We start from the raw sequence: 26,750 nt of genomic DNA, 5'->3' as shown, positions 1-26,750 counted from the left end.
GTCATCCGCATAACAGTGGAAATCAATATTGTGCTTGCGGAAAATATTGCCCAGGGGAAGAAGATAAATAATGAAGAGGAGGGGCCCATGGACAGAGCCCTGGGGAACTCCTGATGTGACAGATGAAGGCTCAGAAGTGAAGGTTTTGATCCGGATGAACTGAGTGCGGCAGGAGAGATATGATTTAAACCAGTTTAGAGGAGTCTGAGTGATACCAATAGAGGAAAATACTAATACTATTAGTTACTAACATAACTAATATGGTCTGTAGCCTATATGTTTTCTACGATGTTTGTTTCCCTTTAAAATTTATACCATGATAAATGTCCCTGCCGCGTCTAAAAATGCTTTGATAAAATGCATAGTCAGGAGAAGCTTTTCTTGCTGACAGAAGACAAATCTTGCCCATTTGATAAGTGAAACCTTTTTATTTAGTTAACTATGACGCAGGTGTACCACTACATAGACATAATATGTACCGCTATGCCAGAAAGTGGGTTTACTGACAAAATTCTGTTGCAGGTTGCGTCACCTCCGTTGTGGTTTTTTATTTCCAGTGTGGATTTTTTATTTCCATAGTGTTTTTTATATTTCCGTTGTAATTTTTATATTTGCGTTGCAGCTTTTGTATTTGACCTGACACCTCTGGGCCACTGTAATTCTTATCCAAGGTTTAGTAAAGAAAAAATCCACAACACATTTCTGTTTAGTCTAACAAGTCTGCTACCAGTGTCTGTGGTTCATTGCTTTTAGACTAATACCTATATAATGTATTTTTCCTCATAATTCTGGAACTACTTGGCCTCATATAACACACACTTCAGTATTTAGACAAGGATTTTTGATTTTTTTAGCCTATACAGTAATTCACTTATTTGGCACATAAATTTTACAGATAAAAAAGTTTTACTTATAAAAATACTAATATTGATTATATATGTTCAGTTAGCTGGTATATTGGATAAGTTCAATATCTACATCTATCCACTGCTAGATGCTGTGCATTATCACCATTCAGCATGCTGCCAACTTCTCAAAACTTTGTAAATTACTTCATCATTTTGTATGTGAGTATGAATCCTTAGCTGAGAGCACAAAACAAAATTTTGTTGTGATGCACATAATAACAAAAATATTCTTGATTTTTGAAATGCTGACCCTCAGTACCCTGCTTTAAAGTAAAACCCGTAATTATTATTAAACAGTGTACTCGACTATATTTCCTAAGAAAAAAATGTACACTCAATACTATTTACTTTATATAGTATCAATTGTTTTTATCTGGCCTTGTGACAGATTTGCTACCTGTCCAGGGTGTATCCCACCTCTCACACAGTGAGCTGGAGAAAGGCACTTGTTTCCTGGGACCCAGAAAGGAGAAGAGGGTAAAGAGGATGGATGGATTGATGGATGGATGGATGGATGTTATACAGCACAGGATACATTTTCATTATTTTGCTTGTGATACTCAGATGTATTTATCCACAAAGCCTGAAAAATCCAAACTTAAACTGCAAGCATGTCTTAGAAACGTAAAAACCTGGATGACTTAATGTTTTGCTTTTAAACTCAGACAAAACCGAGGTCATGGTTTTTAGACCCGAATATCTTAGAAAAAACTTTGCAGCCTTTCACTTCCACTGGGATGGCATTACCTTGGCTTCCAGTTCTACAGTAAAGAACGATGGTATTATTTTTGATCAGATATGCCACATTAAAATGTTACCAGCACAATATTACTAAAATTAAAAATATCTTTTCCAAACATGATGCAAAAAAAATCATATATTTTCTGGACGTTCAAAAAACAGTCAGCTGAACTTCAGTTGATCCAAAATGCTGGTGCCAGCATTCTGAAAAAAGTTAGACAGAGAGATCACATTTTTCTAATTTTAGCTTCTCTCCATTGGCTCATTGTAAAATTTGATTTAAATCCTACTTCTAATATAAAATGATCTCTACAACCAAGCTCCATCTTATATTAAAGATCCTATAGTTCCATTATTTCCCAAAAGAGAACTTTGCTCTCAAAATGCAGGTTTACTTGTGGTTCTTAAGAGTTTCTAAAAGTAGAATGGGAGGCAGAGGTTTTAGTTTACAAGGTCTTCTCTTATGAAAACAACTTCCAGTTTCTGTTTGTGAGGCTGTCATCCTGTCTACTTTTAAAACGAGGCTTGGGTTCAAAACAAATAAAATGTAAAAATATTCAGTGTTCATGTTTTTTTGTTTTGTTTTTTTTTAGTTAAACATTGCATAAAAAACACATTTTTTTTGTTCTGTATTGCTTTTTCTGTCTAAAGTGATGCCGTCGGGAATTAAAACCCCACATTTCACAAAGGGGAATCCCCAAGCTTAACAATCATGTCATAAATTCTTCAAAGGAGTTTCCCAGTACTTCAGCAGCTGGCAGAGAAAAATGGTCAGTTTCAAATGATTAGAATATTAGTATTAGAATTAAAAGGCTTATTTCTTAAGATGTTAAAAAAATTGGATTTGAAGACAGATTAGGAAGATTACATGCTATTTTAGTTAGTTGAATTGCTAGATGGTGTCTTTATGAATGTGTTTTTTCTCTAATTACATTTATGGCAAAAATCAATATTTTCATTTTTTCTGCATGCATTATTATTCCTTTTGCCAGCATGGTTCACATGTTATATTTACACTGCAAAAGTGCACAGGCAGCTATGCACTGTGACTAGCTCAATAACTTTCTCCTCAGTAGAGTTCTGGATGTTGAGAATCTCTCGATAACCAAATTATTACACTATCATTATATATGTATATTTGTCAAAAGCATTTCCCTGAATCACAAAATGATCTCTTGATTATCACATCATTCTAATTCTAACACACATGCAAGTTTGTGCTTGTGGTAGGCTCCTTGTCTTTTCGGCGTCTTGTTCTTTGTTCCCTGTGGGGCCAACTCTCCATCTGCTTACTTTTTTTAATTAAAAATAGCTGGGATGACTCCTGGCAAAAGTTCTTCCTTTTTGGCATGAGGTCAATAAACTGTAATATTGAAGATTTGTACTTCAGGTGCTCATTTTTTTAAATGTTCACAGCACAGTCGATCACCCGCTCTTTGGTTATAATTTTCATGCCAGAGCTTCACAAACCAAGTCAATTTCATTTCATTGTCACTCAGGAAGCTGGAGAATGAACCACCCGTTGTAGTTTTGGTCAGTTTATACAATTATTGCAAAGCACTGAACCATTTCATCTGCACGTTTTCCCTGACATGTGCTATGCATTTTGTTGTTCGCATTCTTATGTTTGGCTCAAGACACATCTAAGTAATCATGAAAAATCCCAAAGAGACCATAGTAATTTTTTCAATCTTTTTTTATTAATTTAAAATTAGTGTGGATTTTTTTAAATGCAAGATTCTGAGAACAGGCACCTTTTATGCCTTTGTTTATTTATGTTTGCTTCAAAACACTTTTTATTTCATCGTTAAGGTTTTCCTTTTTGATAATTCTATAGTTAAAGTTGGCTTGAGCTTATGAGCCATACCTTAAATATGCTGCTTTAGGCCTAGACCACTGGAGGACATACTGACAACATTTCATCACTCTTCTATTGTCTTTACTCTCCACATATATACATTTTTTGTCCTGTTATAGCATATCAGGCATACCATATAGAGAAGATGGCCTACATGTGCCAGAACATTTGCTCCACAATAAGGATATCTCAAAATGAGAATACTAATTGTATGATTTAATTTAATGACTCAAGACTGAATATAGCATTAGAGTAGACAGGCCACATTGTTGTAATAGTTGTTTGCATTCTTATTTTTGGCTCAAGACATGTCTAAGTGATCACAAAATAATAATAGTAATAGCTGTTTGTATGACCTTCAACCATCAGGACATTTTTGTGAATTGGTTTATCATGTTTATACATATATATGTTTATACATATATAATTATTGCTCGTATTACCTGTGTATATCTTTGTTTCTCTACCCATAGAAATTAAACTTTTTTGCCGTCTCAAATCCAAGCCAGTTGAGGCAGTTGCCTCTTTTCTTGAGCCTTGTTCTAGTTCTGCTGGAGGTTTCTTCTTGTTAAAAGGGAGTCATTCCTTTCCACTGTCACCAATGTGATGCTCAGAATGGAGGATTGTGATGATGTGAAGATTTGACTAAATCTGATGGCTTCTTTAGATAGCTTTTACTAATAGTTCTTTCTAATGACTTGGACATGAATGTATGTTTTACAATAGGAATTGAACTGAGTAATATAATTTAAATCTGGACCTGAATTGGATTTATGATTTGGACTTGTTTTTTTATTTTGTGCAGTGCCCTGAGATGACTCTTGTTGTGAATTGGTGTTATATAAATGTTGTTGTTGTTGTTTTTCTCTTGGCTGCTTACCTCAGCAGGGGTTGCTACAGCAAGCAAAATTGCATAAGAGATTTGGCAATAAGAGATTATGCCAGATGCCTTTCCTGATGCAACCTGGGCTTGAACATGCAGCCTCAGGAACAATTGGCACTATATAAGTAAACCAAACTAAACTAAATTGAATACCACATTCTTTGAAATTTAGGTTCCAATAATTTTAACAATGACAAAATTTTCGGCTCTTTGACATTGACAAAGTTTTGGGCTCCTTCACTGAATTTATTTATTATTTTAGATATCTATCACTGACCCACTGTTGATTTGCTGAACCTCGAGGACCAGTTACAACAGCTGCAGGAGAGGAAGCAAAGGCTGTAAAACTCTGCTGCTTGTTTCCAGACCTGAAGAATGGGACGCACCCTACTGATGTGGGATCAGCAGGTCCATGCGTGTGAGTGTGAGGTTGAAATAGAAACACCCCTCAAGTAAACATAAACAATCTATTCTTTTTCAAAGCACAGAAGAGAAATGCCCATATGTACATGGCTTAGTGCAAAGGACTCACTTGGTTTCCTGTCCTTTTTCTCCTTTGGCAAGTTGCCCATCTTTTTTTTAAGGGAAGACACTTTCTCTACCAGTGACATGAGCCTCCCTCGAATCGTGAAGTCACTGTCACCATCTGTCCCTCTCTCCTCATCCAGCTCTACTTGGACAGAATATGAGACATTAAGGCATAGTGTAGCTGCTATTCCTGTGCATAAAGATATTATTAGTCCATGATTTTTATTCAAAGTGATTTGTTTCCTTTCTGGTTACTGCAGTTAATATTTATTTAGTAGTTTGTGAAACAGACCACAGTGTCTCATCAGATCTTCATGGAAGTTGAGCAGCTGCTCCCGGATGTATTCTGGACAGGGACAGTCCTGCTTCTCATCCTTAAAGTTTAGCAGCATGTTGATCTACAGAAAACAAAAAATCAGAAATGTGTGATTTAAAAAAAAAAAAGCATTCCTGAATGCTTTCATATTGCTCACTGCCTTTCGTGCCAGAATTTCATATGAAGAACATCTTATGTTGAGAAATGAAAGTTATAGCAATTTTTGTAAAAACCCTAAACTATACCAATATACAGTGTCATTGAATTTAACACTTACGGTATGTGTTGTGAATGACTCTCAGCTACTATCACATCACACTTTGGCTCAATATCTGTAAAATAGACTGAGTAATAGCCATTTTTGTGTTGGCTAAGGTTGATTAACTGTGATGGCTATTTGGATTGATTCCAAAAGTTAATAGGTTTTAGAATTAAAAAGTCTTAGACATACTGTATATCAAATGATTGTTTTCTGGGGGGTTCATAAAAACCTTTCCAATGCTTCATGAGATGTTTTGCTAACAGACAAGGTTGACTCCAACAGTTAATGATAAAATTTTAAGCAAAGATCCTGAATAATGAGTAGCACTTGAAGTATGTGTTGTAAATCACTCACAGCTACAACCACACCAAATTGTAGCACAATATTTGTAAATTTACCTAAAATAATTATTTTTATATTTTCTAGGGTCAGTTGGTTGTGGCAGCAATCTTGAAGTGAACTGGCTCCCGATGTTACCAGTTGTAGATACACATCCAAATATTATTTCCTAAAAGTTTAAATAAAATCTACCAAATTGTTTGAAGAAATCTTGCTAACAGCAGACAGAGTTGATTGTAGTTATTGGCAAAATTTTAAACAAACAGTCTTAAATATCAGGTAGTGTTCAGAAAATGTATTGGGGTTAGGTGATATTAGTTGATGTCATCAAAAGTTAATCAGTTGTAGATGTACATTGAATGATTACTTTCTGCAAGTTTTATTAAAATATGTCCTGTGACATTTTTCAGATGAAAGGCTCACACAGCCACAAGGGAAAACAATATCAAATCTCTTTGCCTTTCAGTGGTGAGTGAGAACAGGACATGGAAAGAGTAGTAAAATAATGTACTCAAATAAAAGTACAGTTCCTCTGTTGAAATTTTACTCAAGTACAAGCAAAGTTCTCTGTGTAAAAATCTACTCGTTAAAAACTAAAAAGTTACTTAGTACCTTTTTTTTTTACAGCAGGAGGGTGTCTTTCTTGTGCAGTAGCCAAAAGACAAAGATACTTTTTCCCCTAAAACTAGCTCCTAAATTAAATAAGGAGCTCACAGTTTAATCTGCAAAAAACATGTCCACACACAATATTTGCAACACTTCAAGTGAACAACTAACGGTCCTCAACTTGTTCAATAACACAATATGTTGAACAAACCACAAAGCAGCAGTTGAAAAACTCTAAAATTATTTGTTCTATTCTAGATTTTGATTACAGTTCATTCTTGTGGCTGCAACACAGCTCTTGTTCACAGAGACATAATATGGCATAAACATGACTTTTAAAACAGTTGAAGATATGAACATATGTCATACTTCTATTAAAAACAAGTTCAGGTGTCATGAGGTACTGATGTCTAGTCAGTGGATTACCAGAGGGCTGGACTACAAAGTGAGGATGGCAGTGTAGCCTAGGCATGGGCAAACATTTTGATTCTGGGGCCACAATGAGTTTTAAGATTTGATAGGAAGGCCAGATCAGATGCAATCATGAGTATTTCTGAGATCTAATAAATTACACCTTACGTGTAATGTAAAATCAATTAGATAAAGCCATAAAGTAAAACCAAAATTACATTCAGAAATTATATTCAACTTGCATTTGCTTTCAGTGGAAAGAGTGTTGTTGTTCTTCCCTTTTTGCCAGTTCATCAGTCTGGTGTCAGTTTGGTTGTGGCAATTCTCAGGATGCTGGTGTTGTTTGCTTCTACCTACGTGTGTGAGCAGGCAATTAGAGTGATGAATTGACTGAACACCTTAGATCTGTCCTCTGTGTTGTTTTTAGGATGTTTTCAAACTTGGCTTTGCTTAGTGAAGCATAAAACCCATTCAATTTAACAGTTGAACTTCTCTTTTAAGGTGGGGTTACATTGAAAATCGATCAATTCTAGATACAAGTTTTTCTGTGCTATTTCAGCATGACAGGGACATGACACCAGCTCGAGGAACTTATCAAATTTTTCGAAATCACAGATCTGATGGATGAATTAGCAGTGCAGGTCATCCAGTGGTTTGTATTTCCTCACATATCAAGGTGCAACTTTCACCAGCACAAGTGTAGGTAAGTGAGCAAACAATTTGTTAGAGATCTGTCTTGTGAATAAAGTCAGCTTGGTTGTGCACAAACTGTTCTTTCCGTTGTACAGTGCCTATAAAATGTATTCACCCCCTTGTATATTTTATCCTTTTATTGCTGCATAAATCAAATATAGTCAATATTAATTGGCCTTCATTACAAAAAAAAACATTCAAGAAACATTCCTGAATGTTTAAATGAAATCAAATTTTTACAGAGTAATAATATTAACTAGAAAGTTCTTAGAGAAACTTTAAAGGGGCCTGCCTCTTGGTGCATTTATACTGAATGCAGATGACTCCAATAGTTGATCAGTTGTAGAAAGGCATCATAGACATCACTAGACAGTTGTAGACTATGACCTTTGAACTTGAAATCCATAGGGCTAATTCTTGACCCGTCAGGAGATAAGCTATGAAGTTTGATCTTCGTACTGTATATGGTTGTAGTGTTAGAGCATGCAGACTTTTGTGACCTTGAACTCCAAAGGGCTATTCCTTGACCCGTCAGGAGTCCAGCTGTGAAATCTGAACTTTCTACTGTACGCGGTTGCAGAGTTGGAGAAGATGGGCTTTTGTGACCTTGACCTTTGACCTTCTGACTTTGAAATCTCTAGCATGATCCCTGACCCATGAGGGTTCTAGCTGTGAAGTTTGACCTTCTTTTGTCACACGGTTGCCAAGTTAGAGCACACACAAGTTTTGGCCTCAAATGTGACCACGTCAGCTTTGACCACGTTAGCTTTGATGGCCATCTTGATTTCTTTTTTAGCATTCAGTATACAATGGGGTTCTGTCTCAACAACTACCACACCAAATTTGAGCTCCTTATGTCTAAAAATGACTGACTTGAAGTTGGAAGAAACTTTAAGGAGTGTAAAATGGCCAAAATTAGAAGAATTAGCATTAGCAGGGATGACTTCACAAAAAGCAGGGCTGAGAACATTCTTCCACACCTGCTGTACTTATTTCAATGCTTGCCTGTTAAGATACCAGAAAAGCGATCCGTAGAGTGGGACATATTAATCGCAATATATTTGGCAAGGGAAAAGGGCCAGAGTGAGGTATAGAACTCTGCAGCTAAAGAAAGGGGGACTGGGTCTTCCAAACTTACAGGCCTATTACCTTGCAGCTCAGATAAGACCAGTGATCTGTCTCTCCTCCCCATCTTATGAGGCAGGATGGAAAGATATAGAAGGGAACAAGTGTGGAGGGAATACCCTTACTATCAGTATTAATGGACAAAGATGAACAAGAGGAGCTGATGATACTGCGTTATTCAATACTACACACAATGCTAGAGTGTTGGGAAAAGACAGTAAAAATTTATAAATTAGATATACTAATATACTCAGATGGTGTGCCTTTGACTCAGCTTTTAAACCAAACAAGAAAGATGGAAGATTTTAAAGATGGATCCCAAAAGGATTGACCACTTACTATTCATTTACCCAGAAGGGGATGTTTAGGAGTTTTGAGGAATTTCAGAGGTCTAATGAGTTGGAAAAGGACGACTTTTACAGATATCTGCAGGTTAGGGCTTATTTCAATTATAATTTACGAGAAAAATGGGAAACAGCTGGTACAGGATTTTTTAATGTGTTTTTGACCTCGCTGAAATCAGACTCTCTCATCAAACTTATTTCTAGATTATAACGTCCAAACAAGGTGACACAGACTACATCAAAAATAGGTGGGTAAGGGAAGGAAATTTGAGCATCACATCGGAAGGCTGGGAAAGGATCAATAAATTACACTGGATAACCTCAAGCTCCAACGCATGGAGAGAGTTTTTTTGGAAAAACACTGTTCGATATTTTGTAACTCCAGCTCAGAAAAAAACAAAAATGGCACTGGAGATACTTGTTGGAGACTCTGTGGGATAAGGGGGGCTAATCATTATCATGTTTTTTGGGATTGACCAGTGATTAAAGTATTCTGGCAACAGTTATGTGATCACTTAAATAACACCTTTTTTTTTTTAGAAATTCCAATGTAAATGTGAAACCTTGTACCTAGGAGACATGTCTTGTAATAACTGGTCTCTGAAAGATAAAAAACTGTTGTTAATCCTTCTGGCAGCAAGCAAAAAGACTATCACCAGAAAATGTCTGAAACCAGAGGCACCTACAATCGAGGAATGGATCAAAGTCATACAGGACATTTATGTTTTGGAGAAACTGTCTTTTTTTCAGGTTTTGGTCAAAATAGACATATTATGTAAAATCAGTAGTCTCTGTGGATTAAACACGTTTGTCACGGGATATTAATGATAAAATATCGAACATAACCCTGTTTAAATTCTGGCAAACTGCTATACTTAACTGTTTTTCTCCTGTCGCTGGAAGAAGGGGAGAAAGCTTGGCATGATACCCCCCCAACCTCTTTACTCTTATGTTTTCTGCTTTGTTCGACTATTGTTTAAAAACCCAGATTAGCAGAAGTTTATTCCCTACTCGCTGTGTAAATTATTATTATAAGATTTTTTTTCTTCTTCTGCTACCTTTCATTTTTTGTTTGATTTGCATTTTTTTTTGTATGTGAATGTTTGTTTTTTTAAAATGAAAATGAATAAACTGAATAAATAAATAAATAAATAAAGGTGGAATTTATAATATTCACAGAATGTTTGATTCTGTAAGCTATGCTTTTCCAAATAAAACAAAAAATAAATTTTAAAAAGTTTTAAAAAAGCAGGGCTGAATTAGCAAAGCCTACATGTAAGCTTCATTTATGGTAAAATGTAATTTGAATTCATTATTCTAAGTTTAAGACCTATTTTATGTTTTTGTTTAGTTTTGTTTATTTGTCAGAATTGGATTTGAGTTACTTTGCCAACCTTTTAGGCTTCTGTAGCCTCAGACAGGAAGTGATGTTCATGCTAAATGGAAAATAAGGAAAAAAATGTAAATAAAGTAGCTACGGCAGAGCGACAGTTGTTTTACTGTCTCCTCTCCTTTGTTTTGTGATTTAAGAACAAACAAAGGTAAAGAGAAAAGTTAGATCCTACACCTAAAAAACAGGAGCTAAACAGGAGTTAAACAGGAGCTGAAAATACACACACAGAAACCCACACAGGCTCTGCGTGATGTCACACTTGCACATTCTGAGTTCTATCACCACGGCAACGCAGCACGACAGAAGAGTCAGACTTAAGAGCAGCCGACAGAGAAAATCAGTCATAGGGTGGAAAGTCGAGGTTGGCGGATCTTAATGAAACTTTTCACACATGCGTATTTAGGTATAAAATGGCACATCCCAAAGTATTTTCAAAAATATTACTTTGGTTGCCATGGAAACAAGCTAGGCTGAAAAATTGCCTAAATCAGCATTTTTGGTGCTTCAGACGGTCACATTTCTAGCACTTTTCATGTGCAAATTAGAGACAAATTTGCTAGACCTATATATTAATGATACTTATCACTGACATCTGGAAGCTTTATATTTTCAAAAGAGGTGTAACATATATATGTACTCATTAAGTGTAAAGGCACTATTCACGTTTTAGAAGACTAACTATTTTACAAGGCATTTTATGCATATTTTACAAGTTAGGAAAATTTCAAAAAATGGCAATTTTCCTTGCTCTACTGCCAGAGTTTGGACCAAGGTAGGCCAATTTGCTAGCATACATATGAAATATGGATTCCTAAGCTACACATTTATGGAAAAAAAAAATTTACCCACACCCATGGAAAATCTGTGAACAATTCAGTATTAGCCCAAATTCCAATATTGGTAAAATATGAAGAAACTGTAAAAATGGCTTTTTTGAAAATATCTTCCAGAATGTGAGGATCAACCCATCATCTTGTCATCATATGTCATTTATAGAGTGACCCCTGTAGACCATTATAGCATATTAAAAACTTAATGCAATTTAGTTTCAATACCAATATGCGTCTCACATACATCTCACCATATTTGGCTGAAATGCAAGTTTCTTCCAGAATGTTAGGATCAACCCATCATTTTGTCATCATATATCATTTATAGTGACCCATGAAAAAAAAAAAAAAGTTATTGCAATTCTATGGCAATACCAATATGTGGCATAGGCCTACACTCAATTTTTATTATCAGGGTACAAAAGTTTTACAAAAACTGTAAAAATGGTTTAATTTACACACTCCACAGTTAGTGCTGCCAAGGTGAGACACTAACAAGTAACTACCACCTAAATTTCAAATAAACCTATACAAATCAATAATATCTACTGATAACTGCATGATAACTCACAAACTATTGAAATATGGACACTTGCACGTACAAGATGACTGCAGGTCACAATGACAAAGTCAAGAGCAAGTCACCGTGCTGTGGTTCATGGTTTACAAAACAGGAATATATGTATAAACAATTGTACGGATGGATTGCAGATGATTTGTATTTCATAAAATATCTGTTCCAAAGGCACAGAATGTTCAAAAGCACAAAGAAGAGATATGTTTCTTCACAAAACAGTGTTTAAAAAATATTTAAAAAGTATATATAGTATTTTTTCTATGCATTGAAAAGTGCCATTTTCTGTCTTATTAACTTGCTGAATTTGAGGCGCATTTGCCCCCAAAACACACGGCTGGATACCATGGCAACCACTTAATATTATGCCAAAATATTTTGGGAAAGATTTACACTAGCCAAGTACTATTCACACACCCAGTTTCATTAAAATCCATGAGATGTCACTTTCCATGTTTTTTGCAATATGACTGATTTTCTCTGTCAGCTGCTCTTAAATTTTCATCTATTTTAAACTGAGATTATAAAAAAACTATACAAGATATCAAAAGGTTGGAGGAGGAAATGTGTAAGGAAAAGGCAAAAGCAAAATATAAACATTACTTGACAAAAACGCATGTGTAAAGAAAAAGCAAAAGCAAAATATAAATATTACTTTATGGAAACACATGTGTGAGGAAAAAGCAAAATATATATATTTCTGCTTTTATTTTTGATTATGAAAAATAATCAAAATCACAATAACGTATCCATAAGCAGACAGCTGGTAAATACAGAAAAGTTTGACTGGATTTGTTTCCCGTCATCGCTTTGGCGCTCCCTCTAACATTAGAATATTTTATTTTTTATTCTTGGTTTGTGTTTATATGCTTTGGCAATGCTGTTCCGCAGTCATGTCAACAAAGCATCTTGTCCAGAAAGGAATTAATGTGCGTCTGGATGCTGGACGCTTTCAGGGAAAGTCCGACAACAGAATATTGCTCTTTTAAATGTTTAACCACTGCGATAACAATGCGCTCATGGTGTATCCTTCAGTGAAATTAACCCATGGAAGAGAAAAAAATAATTCCAAGGGTAATACCACTAAAGAAAGCGTTCTTTTCTCAGAGTTTACAAAGTAACTGCCATGTGGGAGAAATTATAGACGATAATCTGATGTCCCGTTCTCCTGAAGGCAGCACGGAGTTGCACCAAAGAGAAACACCATTGATACAGTTGCAGTTCTGTGCCGGTTTTAATCTTTTAGGCCACAATATTTTTGCAAGTAGTTCAAAGTCTTAATTGATATTGTTGTGAATCTTTGGTGTAAACTTTTCCTTCAAGCAAACGCCCCCCCAAAAGAATATCAGCGCCCCCTTTTTGAAAATATTGCTGCCAGCGCCCCCTGTCGTCCTCTCAATGCCCCCCAGGGGGCGGTACTGCCCCCACTGAGAAACACTAGTCTACAGGAATAACAGAAACATTGCCTGAAAGAAGACAAAAGTGCCTATGTTTTGATATATAATTTGTATATGTATCATAAAAGATGTGGGTGTAGGAAGAGTTTGTTTGCTGAGAAAACATGTTATGGTCACAGACACTCATGTAGAGGTCACATGACCATCGATCATGTGACCTCTCACTCTGTCAGTTAAGAGTTCTGTTCATTGGTTTACGTTTTTTTTGCGAATTATGTCACCATGGTAACTCAAAATGCCAAGTAAAAGTAATAGCACACATCCTGTGAACAAGCCAGTTGTTTTTAAAATAACATTTGTGTGGATACATTGTTCCATTCGGAAAGTTGACAGAAGAATAAAAACTATAGAGACACTTTTAGAGGTGGATAACAATAGGCACCTGTCATAGGAATGCACTGGATGCTACAAAATGATTTCTAAGGTCCTAAACATCCCCAAGAGTTTTGCTAAATCCAACAACAAGAAATGGAAGAAGTATGTGACGTGTAAATCTACCAAGAGCAGGCTGTCCTCACAAACTGAGTGACAAAGCAATAAAGAAAATAGCGAGAGACCTCGAAGACACCTGTGACCTCCCTGGTTGCATTACAAGCTTCAGCAGGTGAGTTAGGAGAGACTGCATATAACTTTTACCCAGGTTCTTCATCAGTCTAAGCTTCATGGGAGAATGGCAAAGAGAAAACCACTGTTGATGAAAACTCACATGACCATGATTGATTTATGACATCAATAAAAGCGTAAAACTTTCAAGTGGGTGAATACATTTATAAGCACTGTAGCCTCACATTCAGCTCATCAATGTGCACCAATATGTGTGCAAAAAATACAAAATCACAAAGCCAGTATGTTGTTCAAGTAAAAGTAAAAGTACAGATTGAATCAATTACCTAAAAAGTACAAAACACAAAATTAATACTCAAGTACAGTAACACGAGTAAATATAATTAGTTATTTTCCACTTCTAGCGATCACTAAGTATTTACCAAACACAATCCCAATAAACTTTCTGTGGCAAATTTTTATTTAGAGGACATTTTCTTACTATGTTTTAGCTTTTACTTTAATGGACAATTTCTCCTAAATTTAGTTAAAAACCAATTACTAAAGTGTAGTATAATCTGGTAATAGACCTCATTCTTGAAGTTCACCCATTTATCTAGCCACAAAAAGACAAAAAAGTGATAGAGCAATGTCAAATTGCAGCTCTAAAATAACAGTTTATAGACCTGTTCATTTAGTATACATAATTTATGTGTTTCTAATATGAAAAAATATATATATGTTATACTCCAGTGTATGTCAACTGAAGAAACTGTGGCTTCAAGACTGTACCTTGATATTACAGCTCATAAGGTACTAAATATTGATAACTATTTGACAGAACAGTATTTCAAAATGACCAAACTGTCTCTTTAATATCTGAGGCAGCTACAATACAAATGTGAATGGCTTAAATGATGGTAAATTCTATCCTTCAACCCAGTCTTCTGTAGTTTACCTACCTGTTCCTGTGGAGGAGATCTGAACTCCTTGGTTTTCTTTGCAGTAAGTGCAGCAGACATGTTAAGTGCTAGCATCACTTCATTGTAACGGAACCGCTGATTGTCTTGGAGACATGCCACAAAGTCATCGGAGAAGGCCACCACAGCCTCGATGCAATGACGCACCTGGCAGTCACATAGGTACTGTAGTACATGGCACATCTAAACACACACACACAACATGGATTAGATACAAAAATGTACAATGATAAGCCATGAAGCTTTGGGCATGTCAAAGATTTAGTGGCAATGTAGCATCTCCTCAGTTTTGTACACATTTTTAGGCAGTGTGTTGAAATGAGTAAACATACAACAAATTGTTAATCTGTGGCTGCAAAGTATTAACTGTGTGAGTCTCTCAGCTCTAAAACTGCAAGTCCAATTCTGACAAATATGGGACTGTTTAAAAATGATAGTTTTACAGAATGCAATGATTTGCAAATCTCATAAACCCATATTTAATCACACTGAAACAAGGGTGGGGCCACTGGGGGTCTGCGGCCCCCACCTGGGGAGGGAGCTTGGTGGTTCTGGGGGATGGTTTCTGACAGCTGCAAGCTGGCTTTTAGGTGGTCTGTACCGACGGACATGGATTACTGGCCTGGTTGCCTGGTTGCTCCTGGGTGGGTTCAGGGTGGGCTCAGGTGCCCGGTGTTCTGGGGACGTATAGCCTCTGGGCTGGGGTCCTGGTACCTGGGGACCTTTGGTGCATTGGTGGGTTTTGGGGCCTCTAAAACTGGTGGGAAAGTCAGTATTACCATCTCATTACAAGTGCTCCACCATTTGTTGGGGTGGGGGTGGTCAGGTCTGTGGGAGGGCATGAGTTGAACTCAGCCTGGGTGTCTAATGTCTTATGTGTTCTGGGAGATGTCTGGTAGATAGGATGGGTGTAGTTTTTTTTTCTGGGGTGGGGCTAGATGGACGGCCTTGGGTCGGGGCTGAGTGTCATTTGGGCGGTTCCGGTTAGAGTTTCCCAGGTGGGTTCCGGTTCCTGGCAACTCTGGTTCTGTTTGAGGGCGGGGTTAGGAGTTTGTGTGGTTTGGAATGGCTGTCTGGCCTGGTTCTTTTCAGGGTGGGTTGGTCCCAACTTCCTGGTGGGCTATGTTTTTCTTTTCGCTCTGTGGGACTTATACCCCTTATGGGCTTTGGTGTGGGTTTTCCCGCAGTGCTGTTTCCGATTGGTGTATGGATGTCAGGCACGTGCTCCTGGATATGGAGGTGGGGGTCTTTTTTTTCGTGGGGGTATGCCTCTGTGAGGGGCTTTGCTTTTACAGGGCTGGTGGTATGCATCTGCGCAGTGTGGGCTTTGTCTTGGGCACTTCTTGTCGCATCTTGTCCTCTGCTGTTTGGTTGGCTATGGTGGTGGGGTGGTGGTCCTGTGTAGTGGTGCTCTGACCGTTGTGTGTGGGTGCGGTGGGGCTGGCATTGTTGGACCCTGTGATTGCATTGGGCCACTTGGCCCTGTGCCTGGGTGGGGCTGACTTGTTTGCTGGGTGGTCTCTGATGGGTGGTGTGTGTTTGGGGTTGATGGTTCTCGCCTTGTCCCTTTAGATGAATGGAGGTTCTGTGGTGTTGGCGGTCTGTTATTTGGCTTGGCTCTGTTGTTGTTGATTGGTTGGCCTGGGCGTTGGTGGTTCCGAGTCTGGGAGGGAATGCTGCTTCTTTTGCGGTGTGTGCTGGGACTTTTCTGTTGGGCCCCTCGGCTGGATGTGTTGGCGTCCTTCCGTTCGACACTGGTGGTGGGTACAGTTCACATCGCGGGGCCTGCATGGCCGCCTGGGTGGTTCTGGTGGTTTTGGTTTGTTTGTCCGTGGAGTGGAGCAGGTCCTTGCGTTGGCTTGATGGTGGCATTTGAAGTGGCCCGCCTTTTTGGGTCTGGTATGACTTGTTGGCTGACTCGGTGCTGATATTGGGTGTGTTTCATTGTTTTGATTGCCTGGTTGTGGCTGCAGCCTGGTGCTGGGCTGGGGAGTTGGCGGTGGACGGGGATGGTGTGGTGTCTTGGGGACTGTTGCTCTGGTGATTCTGAGCCAGTGGTCTGGGGGTGTTGGTTGTGCGTCCTCCTTTGCGTGGTGTACTCTTGTTGCGGATGTTGTGCTGGGTGGGCTGGTTGGTTCCTTTGTTGGGGTGGGGATGCTTCATTTGGCCATTATGACTTTGAGGACCTCAAGGCAATGTCCTGAAGGTCTGTGCCAAATTTCATAAAGATCTGACAAGCCATTTATGCATGAACAATTTGTTTGAATTATAGCACCCTCTATAATTAAATGTTTGTCAGTTTTGGTCCAGTAATTCAGAATTGTCTTCCCCAACACCAGTTTAAATTTGATCTATTCAGCTATTGTTGTTTTCAAGATATGATTAAATATGTTATTTGCTAGCTAGCATTAAATGTGTGTGCAGGGATAACTTACACCTTTCTGAAAATACTTACTTGTCCTTGACAACCTGTATTAAACTTGGTATTTAGAAATAATAGTAAATTTGATGACAATTGACCTTTAGACCTCTGAGAACAGTCCAAACTACACCAAACCCAAACAACCATTTGGACTGGAGTGTGTGTTCATGTGATGAAAGCAAAAATTCATATTGGAGTAGAAGCCAATGAACCCTCCACCCCTGCAGGAGTCTTGTTATCAAAGTGCCTCGTGGAGTTTCAAACATGTTTAAGGCCTACAACCAGGAATTTGTTTGTGTTTAAATACAGAGCCTTGTAGATTCCACTAGGGGTTTTTAAATCTAAATACCAAAGTGTCAAAATGGCTGTGTACAGCTACATTAAAAAATTTAAAATAAAATCTAGGTGAGAAAAAAAATGTTTGGTTTCTGTGTATTCCAACTTTATTAACTATTAACTAGTTATAGTTGCATTAATTTTGATTGCTGAGATTAAAAATGCAAGAGGTTAAAGGATTCATAAACAGCATCTAATTTAATTTAAGTATGTTTTTTTTACAGGCATTTTAGGCCTTTTTGGGGAGACTATTGAAGGGTTCATTATCTTTATTCAGTCCCCCCAGGATTTCGCGGGCATTTTTTGTGATTGCTGCGGGCTAAAATGTCTGATTTCACGGGGCATTTTCTGAGAAGTTGCAATGAAAAGTTGCAATTATTTTTTACTAAAATCAATAAAAAAACTATAACTTTTAATATATAAACCAAAAATACTTACTAGTTTTGTTACTAGTTTTTGCGCGGTCCTTTGCTGAAATCTTTGTGGGCAAATGTGAAGCATTAGCGCACATTTTCGCTTCGGTCGCTGTACCTGCATGCTCCCGACATTCTGATGTTAACAGGATGTGACGTAACATGTCTTCTTCGTGAGTTATTTGGGGTTATTTTGTATTCAACACTAAACAAACCCACAAAGAAGAGACTAGACAGTGTTTTGGGCAAAGTTGCAAAAAGTTGCGATTTTGCGGGGTTTGCTTGATTTTGCGTTAATAGTTGCGATCGCAACATCCCAAACTCCTGGAGGGTCTGTTTATTATAACCAGCAGCATTTTATATATGCATGATGCCATGAAAGACCAGACGAAAAACATTCTGCTTCTTCTCTAATGGCATAGCACTATCGTATGACCTTGAATGTGATATTGTTAGAGAGGGGTGGGGTCTTTGTAATGTTTGGAGAGTCCCATTTCACTTTTATTCCTAACATTTCAGCTTCTGATGGGCTCAGTGACCAGAACACTGGAGGTCTCCACAGTCTATGGGGAGAATGGGCTTTGGAGGTGTCAACATCCTGGGCTTGACACCTATTATGATGAAATATATGGAAATGTTCATGAAATGTTCTCTGAAGTTCAAATTACAGGTTTCCTGAAAAAAGTGAATGCAACTGTGACTGTTACACATAAAATCATTTGAAGAGGTAAAAAAGATTAAAAAGTCCTGTGAGAAGTACACTGGAAACTGATTACATGTTATTTTTATTATTTTATCATTACAGTCATTGGTGCTTGCTTGATTTATATTTTGCTATTATTTGCTTGATTTCATTTCCTTTATTCTTCTGAATGCACATATCAATATTTTTCACTGATTTAGTTTTTTTTTTTTTTAATTTGAATGAAAAGGCCATTTTAATGTTTTAACTACTATAATGTTTTTGAGACAATAATTGACTGTAACAAGAATGACTTGTTGAGATGTTGATATTTACACTTTTTAATTTTGATTACTTTTATATTTACGTCTATTTGTTGTCTTGTACTTTGAATTTTGATGTATTAAAATTACTTAAGCATAGCCAGCAAGGAAATGTTGGAAAATATGTTTTAAGAGGTAAAATAGTGTGACCCATGTTTGTTAAATGTTTAACTTTATGTACTAAGAATTTAAAAGTTTATGCCTTAATATAAGTTTTCTGTTTTCTAATCATCATGTTTTAGGAGAAAACAGATGGTGGAAGATGAGTCTTTTTTTTGTAGGGCTGCAGCTGTGGGGCATTTCCTCCTGCCATAAAGAGGAGAACATGCAATTTAAAAAAAAGTCTGGCCACAAAGCAAAAGAATAGGCAATTTCTCTGTCACCAGCTCAATTTCTGAATGTGTATAGTTTGTACAGCTAGAGATAATCCACCTTCCAGTAAGAATACTGCTTCAGTGGGCAGTGGTTTCTACATGAATATAATGTACAAACTGCTGATCCCTCGCAATAATTAAATTACCTTAAAAATTAGTTTGGTTTCTCAGTTTACTTCTTTATTAGAAAATGTCATCAAATTTTTGTCAAAAGCTTTTTTTTTCTGACATCTAAAAACATAATTTTGTGTTCAGTGACTTATAACTCATATTAATTTTTTACAATAAGTTTAAAGGTAAATTTCATTCTGTTTCAACATTCATACTCATTCCAAAAATTAACAATAAGGTATAAAATAAAATATTTTTCTTGTGGTTCATTAATCAAAATTAAAACACTTTATGCTGAATGGTTTCAGGATGTGTTAATAAAGGCCAAATGTGAGTAATGATCAAATCAAGTTTTCAATGTATGAAGTCACGGTCGCTTAATGAGAGATTTGTTCCTTCCAATTCATTTTTAGTGTGATTAAAAGTGATTTTATTAGGAATGGTGCCCCTTTTATGAAAAGCAAATTCAAACTATACATTTTGCATTTTTTGCGAAAATGCCATGTGAATGCTGAGCACTGAATGACTTTGCTGAAATTTGCTGAAAAGTGGACAGTGAATTGAATAATAGCTGAACATTTAGGTTTAGTTAAAAAATTGGAGAAGAACAGTTGAAATGTTTAAAGAAGCTAAGACAAGAAGCAGAAAGATGAACAAAAAAGCAGGCAGATGGAAAAAGCATAAGGAGACAAAAAGACAAAAAACAAAAAAAGGAAGAATAGGGGAACATAAAAGAGAAAAAACACATGGAGACATAAAGGCAAAAGTGATGCATAAAATAACAAATGCATGCATAGGGGACTAAAATTATGCAAAAGACATTAAAAATAAAAGTAAACATGAGGAGACATAAAAAGACAAATAATATATATTTTTGGGGCTTAGTGAGAGAGAACACCAAGAAAAGCTGTGATCACTCTGAATGAGTTATAAGCTTCAGCAGGTGAGATGGGAGTGACTGTGCACACAACTGTTGCCCAGGAAATTCACCAGCCTTGGTTTTATGGGAGAACTGAAAAGAAAAAGGCAATGTTAAAGCCACTGTTGAGGAAAACTTATAATTCTAAACTACAGTTTGCTAAATTCTAGTCAAGAACATTAAAGGGGGCAAGTACTTTATATAGGCACTGTATGGAAACAAACAGTTGCACAATCGCACATAAAGTATGCATAGGGAAACAAAAATTATGCATAATGAGACAAAGGATGAAAAGAAAACTTAAAAGCATGCATAACACAACAAAAGCATAAGATGACACAAATAGAGCAACTTTGCTGAAGATTTCAAAGGACATGAAGTATTTTGAAATAATTTAAAAAGATCTCAATGCATTCTCTGAGAAAGAGATTGTAAATATAGTTAAAGCCATAATAGCTGTCAAAATTTGAAAATTTTGATGTTTTTTATTTTATTTTAATTTTTATGCTTCAAACACAATTTCTACATCATTAAATGGTTGAGGGTTAATGTAGCAAAAAATCAAGGGTTATTGGAAGAATTGTGTTAGAAAGCTGCAAATATTCCTTGCCTTTGTTTACAACTAAAATCAGGGATCAGTAGTTTGGAGTATTTTGGTTTATTTGCATATGAGTTTTGCTTTAACACTCTCCACCAATCAATTTATTCCCCCCAAAATTACTCTACTTCTTTCAGCTCTCATTCTTAAAGCTCTAAGTTATTTCTTTCAGAAGAAGAGAGAATAAAGCTGGATTTATATTCTGCAATTTATACTGTCACTTTCAGTGTCATTGTCTTTACCCATAGCAGTCATATGCTGAGATTGCCTGAAATGTACTTCTCAATGTCTGAATGCAGACAAGAGACTAACTTTTGACAACAAAACATGGTTTTACTGATTTTGCTCTTTTATTACAAAATATGCAGTAGACTTTTGGTAGTGAGTGATGCATTTTTAGTAGTTCTTTTTTTATCTTTAATGATACACAGTGGTGGCTGGTGGTGATATTTGTATGGTGGGCTAACAGATATAGTTAGTAAAATGCTGCAGTTTGGATTCCAACAACAGAAACACAAAGACAACCGTAATACAAACCACCACCAAACCCTGCATTAAGGGTTTCAACTATATTTCAGATGATTTTTTTCCAGTCAAACAGCTTTGCATAACACTGCAACACACTCTCCTTGACACAATTACTAATCACACTGATGAAATAAAATAAAACAAGACATGCAATACTGGAAAGTGCTTTTTTTTTAATGAGGCCTACCTTATTTAAAGAGAAGCTCACTCCGACGACTTTTCTAGGATGTAAAAAGGTTAATAACCATCTTGTTAAAGATTTGTTAGCTACACTTGCTGTTAGCCAGTCCTTTCACTGAAACCAGGTCACAGAAAACCTTTGATTTTGATGCTTTTCCTTTTTTGAATGCCCTTTGGTCTATTTTCCCCCAACCTCTTCACTTCCGGTTTCCCCCCAAAAACACATTAAGGAAAACGAGTGAAAAATTAAATAATCCACATCAGTTACATTTATCAGACCCTCCAGGATTTTATGATGTTGCGATCACAGGTATTAACGCAAAATCAAGCAAACCCCATGAAATCACAATTTTTTGCAATTTTGCACAAAACTTTCCTGCAACTTTAATCCAATATTTATTGTTTCTAAAGTGATTCGCCACCGTTTCTGCAGTCTAGTCTCTTCTTTGTGGGTTTGTGTAGTGTGGAATGCAAAATAACCCCAAATAACTCACGAAGAAGACATGTGACGTCACATCCTGTTAACATCAGAATGCCGGTGTTACTGATGGGTCGCAGTATTTGGTGTAACACCTGGAGCATGCAGGAGCAGCGACCGAAGCAAAAATATGCCCTAATGCTTCACATTTGCCCACAAAGGTTTCAGCAAAGGACCGCACAAACCAGTTTCCTACCCAGCTGCACGAGAGTGGGGGGAAGCTGTTTTGCTCGTCCTGCAGTGTAATCATCGAACGTAAACGCATCGACAAACACTTTGTGTCTGCAAAACGTGAGTAGAGCTGCAGACGAGGGACAATCCAGAAATGGTCATGAATGTCAGTTTAGAAGCTATCAAAGTTCTCAAATAAAGCACCTTTTGATAATGTCAATGTTTGTTGGCAATTATATAACAGAACTAGAAAGTATTTTTTGTTTACGTTTTAGTTTTTTTAAGTTGCGATTTTTTATCGCAACTTTTAGGAAAAATGCCCGCGAATTCCTGGAGGGATTGGTTTATCTTGCTTGCCATTGTACCTACTCAGTCCACACCAAACCACAAACAGAGAGGGCGAGACGAAACATCTGTCAATCATTCTGTACCATGAAATTACATTCAATGATCGGGGCTGAGAAAAGTTAGATCTTTGGAAAGACTGGGGTTTTCTCTAGACTGTTTGGCACCTGTTTAGTTGTAAATTTCACAAAATGTGATACGATATCTTTTAATTTGTGTTTATTAGGTATTTTGTTAATTTTACAGTAAACACCAGGGAGGGGTTAGCCCTACTAGCCAACTTATACCAGCTGTCCCTGATGATACACATATACAAAAAACTTCTAATCAAAATAATTGAAAAATCATGTACTTAGACAGATTTTTCTTTAAATAATTTTAAAAATAAAAAAATTATGTTGAAGTAATTACAGAAAAAAAAGGTATAGAAGAAACTATAAAAAGGAAAACAATAGTGTGAATGCAAATTTAGCATACATTGTAATACACAATGTCTTTAAAAAAAACTAAAACTGGAGTACAGGTCAATACATAAAAGAGAAATACTGAGCATCACCTGGAGTTTTACAGGCTCTGGTAGTTTCATCTGTAGTAGCCCTTGTTTAGGCAAGTTCATCCCACCATCCTCTTTTCTTCCTTCTTCTGTTACTACTTTCTTGACTTCCCTGTGAATACCCTCTTCTCTGTCTCGTCTTTCAGAGAACACAGATGGTTCAATCAGTTGTAGGATGTTCTTCAGATCTCTGTTTTGGAAAACTCCCATGATGAGCATGGTGTAGACAAGCTTAATGAGGGGGACAAAAAGAAATTCTGTGCTGCCTCCAACTGGATCCCGTACATGCATGCTTCCCTCCTGCACAGCCTCTGTCAGCATCTCTATAGTTTTCACTTTCAGGATATCCAAGGGGAATTCAGGGCTGAACTGGAAGCAGCTCCCTGATCCGCTGCTGCTGCTGTTTTGACACAACGATCCAGCCACTTGTACAACACTCGGACAAGAAAAGTGCATTCTGGGTCTGAGGGATGTGCTGAGTCCGATGCCTGGTAGTCCATGCTGCTTCTTTTCATGTGGAAAAAGAGTGATACTTTTGGTTTCATCTGTCATAGGAACAATGTACTCATTATTCATCATAAGTTGCATAGTTGCATAGCTTCTCAGGTGGATGTCGATGAGGAGGTCATAGTAGCCCACACGAAGCAAACCTACAAAGGAAAATAGACAAGATATCAACAAAATTGATACATTAAAAAGGACCTATTGTGCAAAATTCACTTTTTGTTTGTTTTTGTACTTCCATTTGGGTATCTACTGCTTCTAGACACAGTCCAAGCACAAAAAAAAACACCCAGTCATTTTTTGGCAATAAATAAATTTACTGGTCACTGCAAAATTACCTGTTTAAAAACCTCAGGATTGTTGCGTCACAATCCCTGTTACCTAGCAACCCTAAGCCAATCCCAGCCCCTCACCTAGCAATCAAAATGGAGCTCCACCCACTTCATTACAAGCAGACCATCACAGTAGTTCTGCTGATTTTACCACTGAACAATGTCTGCTGGAAAAGGAAAATGTTTTGTTGTTGGCTGCAATATAGAACATGTGTCTATATTGCCGTTGTCTTGACCCACAACCAGTCGGGTTTTGGACCTACTTACTGCCGCTCTCCTACTTGACAAATGTTGGTTCAGAACCGCTAAGTGCCCCCGTACCAAAGTCAGAATCCTCAGAGTTTGAATTAATAACGATACAAAAGTGCATCAGATCTGCAGCGTTTAATCCTTCAGTGAGTTTTTATGTTTTTTAATGTAGTGCGTTAGTGGGGTGTTGGGTGCTGGGAGGGTGTGGCCAACAGCAGCTTCTTTGCATAATAGTGACGTAGCCTTAAAACTGCTCATTCTGAAATGAGCTCAAAACAGGCATAACTGATCAGATGTGATTTTGTGTATTAAATTTAATGAACATGTTTTGTATAGCCCACAGACCTATCCTGATTTGTTCAAGGAAGCATAATAGGTCCCCTTTAAGACAACGCATTAAATGCCACTGCTTCAGATGTGGCTCAGAAAAACACCTGGCTAATGATACAAACTGTCCTGCTGCTAATATAAATTAGTAGCAAGAAAAAGGGACATTTTGCCAAAATACACGAATCAGTGAGAGAAGTAGTTGTTCCTGAGTTAGACGTACTGTGTGTGAATGATGTACAGCTGATGACTGCAGCATTTGATAAAATCACATACAAAGTGAACACTGAAGCATCACAAGGAAATTACCAGGTTCTGGAGCTAATTGTAGATACTGGAAATGCTGCATCTCTTTTACCAGAAACTGTCTACAAGCAACATTTTGCACAAAGCTGTTAAACTACTCACATTTGCAATAGGTGACCTACCCATCATTGGCTGCCTACGAGCTACAGCAGGAATAGCAAATCAAAGCAACAAAGTTACATCATTATCCCATGTATATACAGTAGTGAAGTCTGGGTCAACACTATTGGACCTGGATCTGATTAAAGCATTGCAGATTAATATTATCAGTGGAAATGTGACTTTTATTAAAGAGGATGATGCAAACAAACCTCTCACTGACACAAAAACCTGCAGGGTGAATAATGTTGATTCTGTTTCAGCCCACTATTGTGGATGTGTTAAAGGGGTCATCCACAAGGTTCAACTTAACCAAACAGTGCACCATTAATACACTTGCAGATCCTGAACAGGATTTGATCACAGAGATACCTGAAATGTCTTGTCTCCAGACTGCACTCTCACTTGCTGATTTTAAAGATGAATGTGAGGACTGCCCTGAACTTACAAAACTGCAACAAATAATTTGCTCAGGATGGCCTAAAGAGAAGAAACCCCATTCAGAGGAAGTCAAACTTTACTTCCTTGTGTGTCATGAACTGTATACAGACACCACTAACGTTCAGAGAAAAACGTGTCATCATTCCCATCATTCTCAAGTGACAGCTCGACTGTCACTTTGCAAAATGAAACACCAAGAAATGATGCGCCAGAGGAGACACTAAGCCCAAAACAGACATCATAAGGAACTGTTACACAAAGGGAAAAGCATGCACATACTTGGACAAAAGACAATGATGAAATAAGTTGGTTTAAAAAAATCAAATTAAAAGTGAAAGTATTTGAACAAATGACTTGTGATACTGAGCTAATTTCAGTTGTATCTCTGATAGTGTTTTATATATTTTGAAAAAGACATTTGCATTTAATAGAACTTCTGCCAACTGAAAGGTTAAAGTTAAATAGCAGACATTTTATTTTGCATAACAGTAAAACTGGTCTTTCTGACGAAATACTACTTCTGCTTAAAGTGAATAAGGATGTATGTTTGGGTAACAAGAGAAATATGTCCTGAAGGTGATACAGTAAATGTATATTCCAGTATAACGTTGTTACTACTTCTAGTCACTAGATGGCACTGCTGTGACACCACAGGGAGGAGGAGACCAGACAAAACAGGAGGTTGAATGTAGTTTGTCATGGTACCTAATCTGATAGCACACATGTAATAAAGTTCCTTAGTTTTACCAGCTGTCTCCTTTATTTGTTTGTTTGTTTTTTTGTTTTTACACCGGTCACAACAACTAGGTTCAGTTTCCTGTTCTTAGATGACAAGAGTATCACCAAGTGTCATCTTCTGCTGCTGTAAGCCATTTGCTTTAAGTTTGGATGTGTTGTGATTCAGAGATGGTATTCTGCAGAGCTTTGTTTGTAATAAGTAATTTTTTGAGCTATTGTTGCCTTTCTGTTTTCTAAAAACAGTCTGGCCATTGTCCTCTGACCTCTGACATTAACAAGTCTTATTTTGTCACCTCAATATCTGCTCACTGAATATTTTCCTCTTTTTTCCTCTCTTTAAACCTTAGAGATGGTTGTGTGTAAAAAAGATTTTAGTGGAACAACAGTTTTTGAAATACTCAGATCAACCTGTTTGGTACCAACAACCACAACCAGGGGTGGAAATTAGCATCCGCCACCGGCCAAATGCGGGTAAATATTTGAAGTGGCGTGTGAATTTGATCAACACACACGCCACTGTGGCGGGTTGG

The 26,750-nt window shown here is 37.2% G+C and overlaps 1 protein-coding gene across 1 annotated transcript in view; it reads right to left on the bottom strand.

The window, feature by feature from the left end:
• ryr2a (ryanodine receptor 2a (cardiac)) overlaps positions 1-26,750 on the bottom strand; it is a 509,073-nt gene that overhangs the window by 262,139 nt on the left and 220,184 nt on the right. Inside the window, exons 38-41 of the mRNA XM_037973568.1 lie at positions 23,228-23,874; positions 14,774-14,974; positions 5,211-5,316; positions 4,923-5,060 (exon numbers count right to left, since the gene is read on the bottom strand). Of these exons, the coding sequence (XP_037829496.1) occupies positions 4,923-5,060; positions 5,211-5,316; positions 14,774-14,974; positions 23,228-23,874 (1,092 nt within the window). The remainder of the gene's footprint in view (positions 1-4,922; positions 5,061-5,210; positions 5,317-14,773; positions 14,975-23,227; positions 23,875-26,750) is intronic.

The sequence above is a fragment of the Kryptolebias marmoratus genome, linkage group LG2 (genome assembly GCF_001649575.2).
Source record: "Kryptolebias marmoratus isolate JLee-2015 linkage group LG2, ASM164957v2, whole genome shotgun sequence".
NCBI lineage: Eukaryota > Metazoa > Chordata > Actinopteri > Cyprinodontiformes > Rivulidae > Kryptolebias > Kryptolebias marmoratus.
The sequence above is the reverse complement of the archived record's forward strand: the minus strand, read 5'-3'. Positions and strand labels throughout refer to the sequence as shown.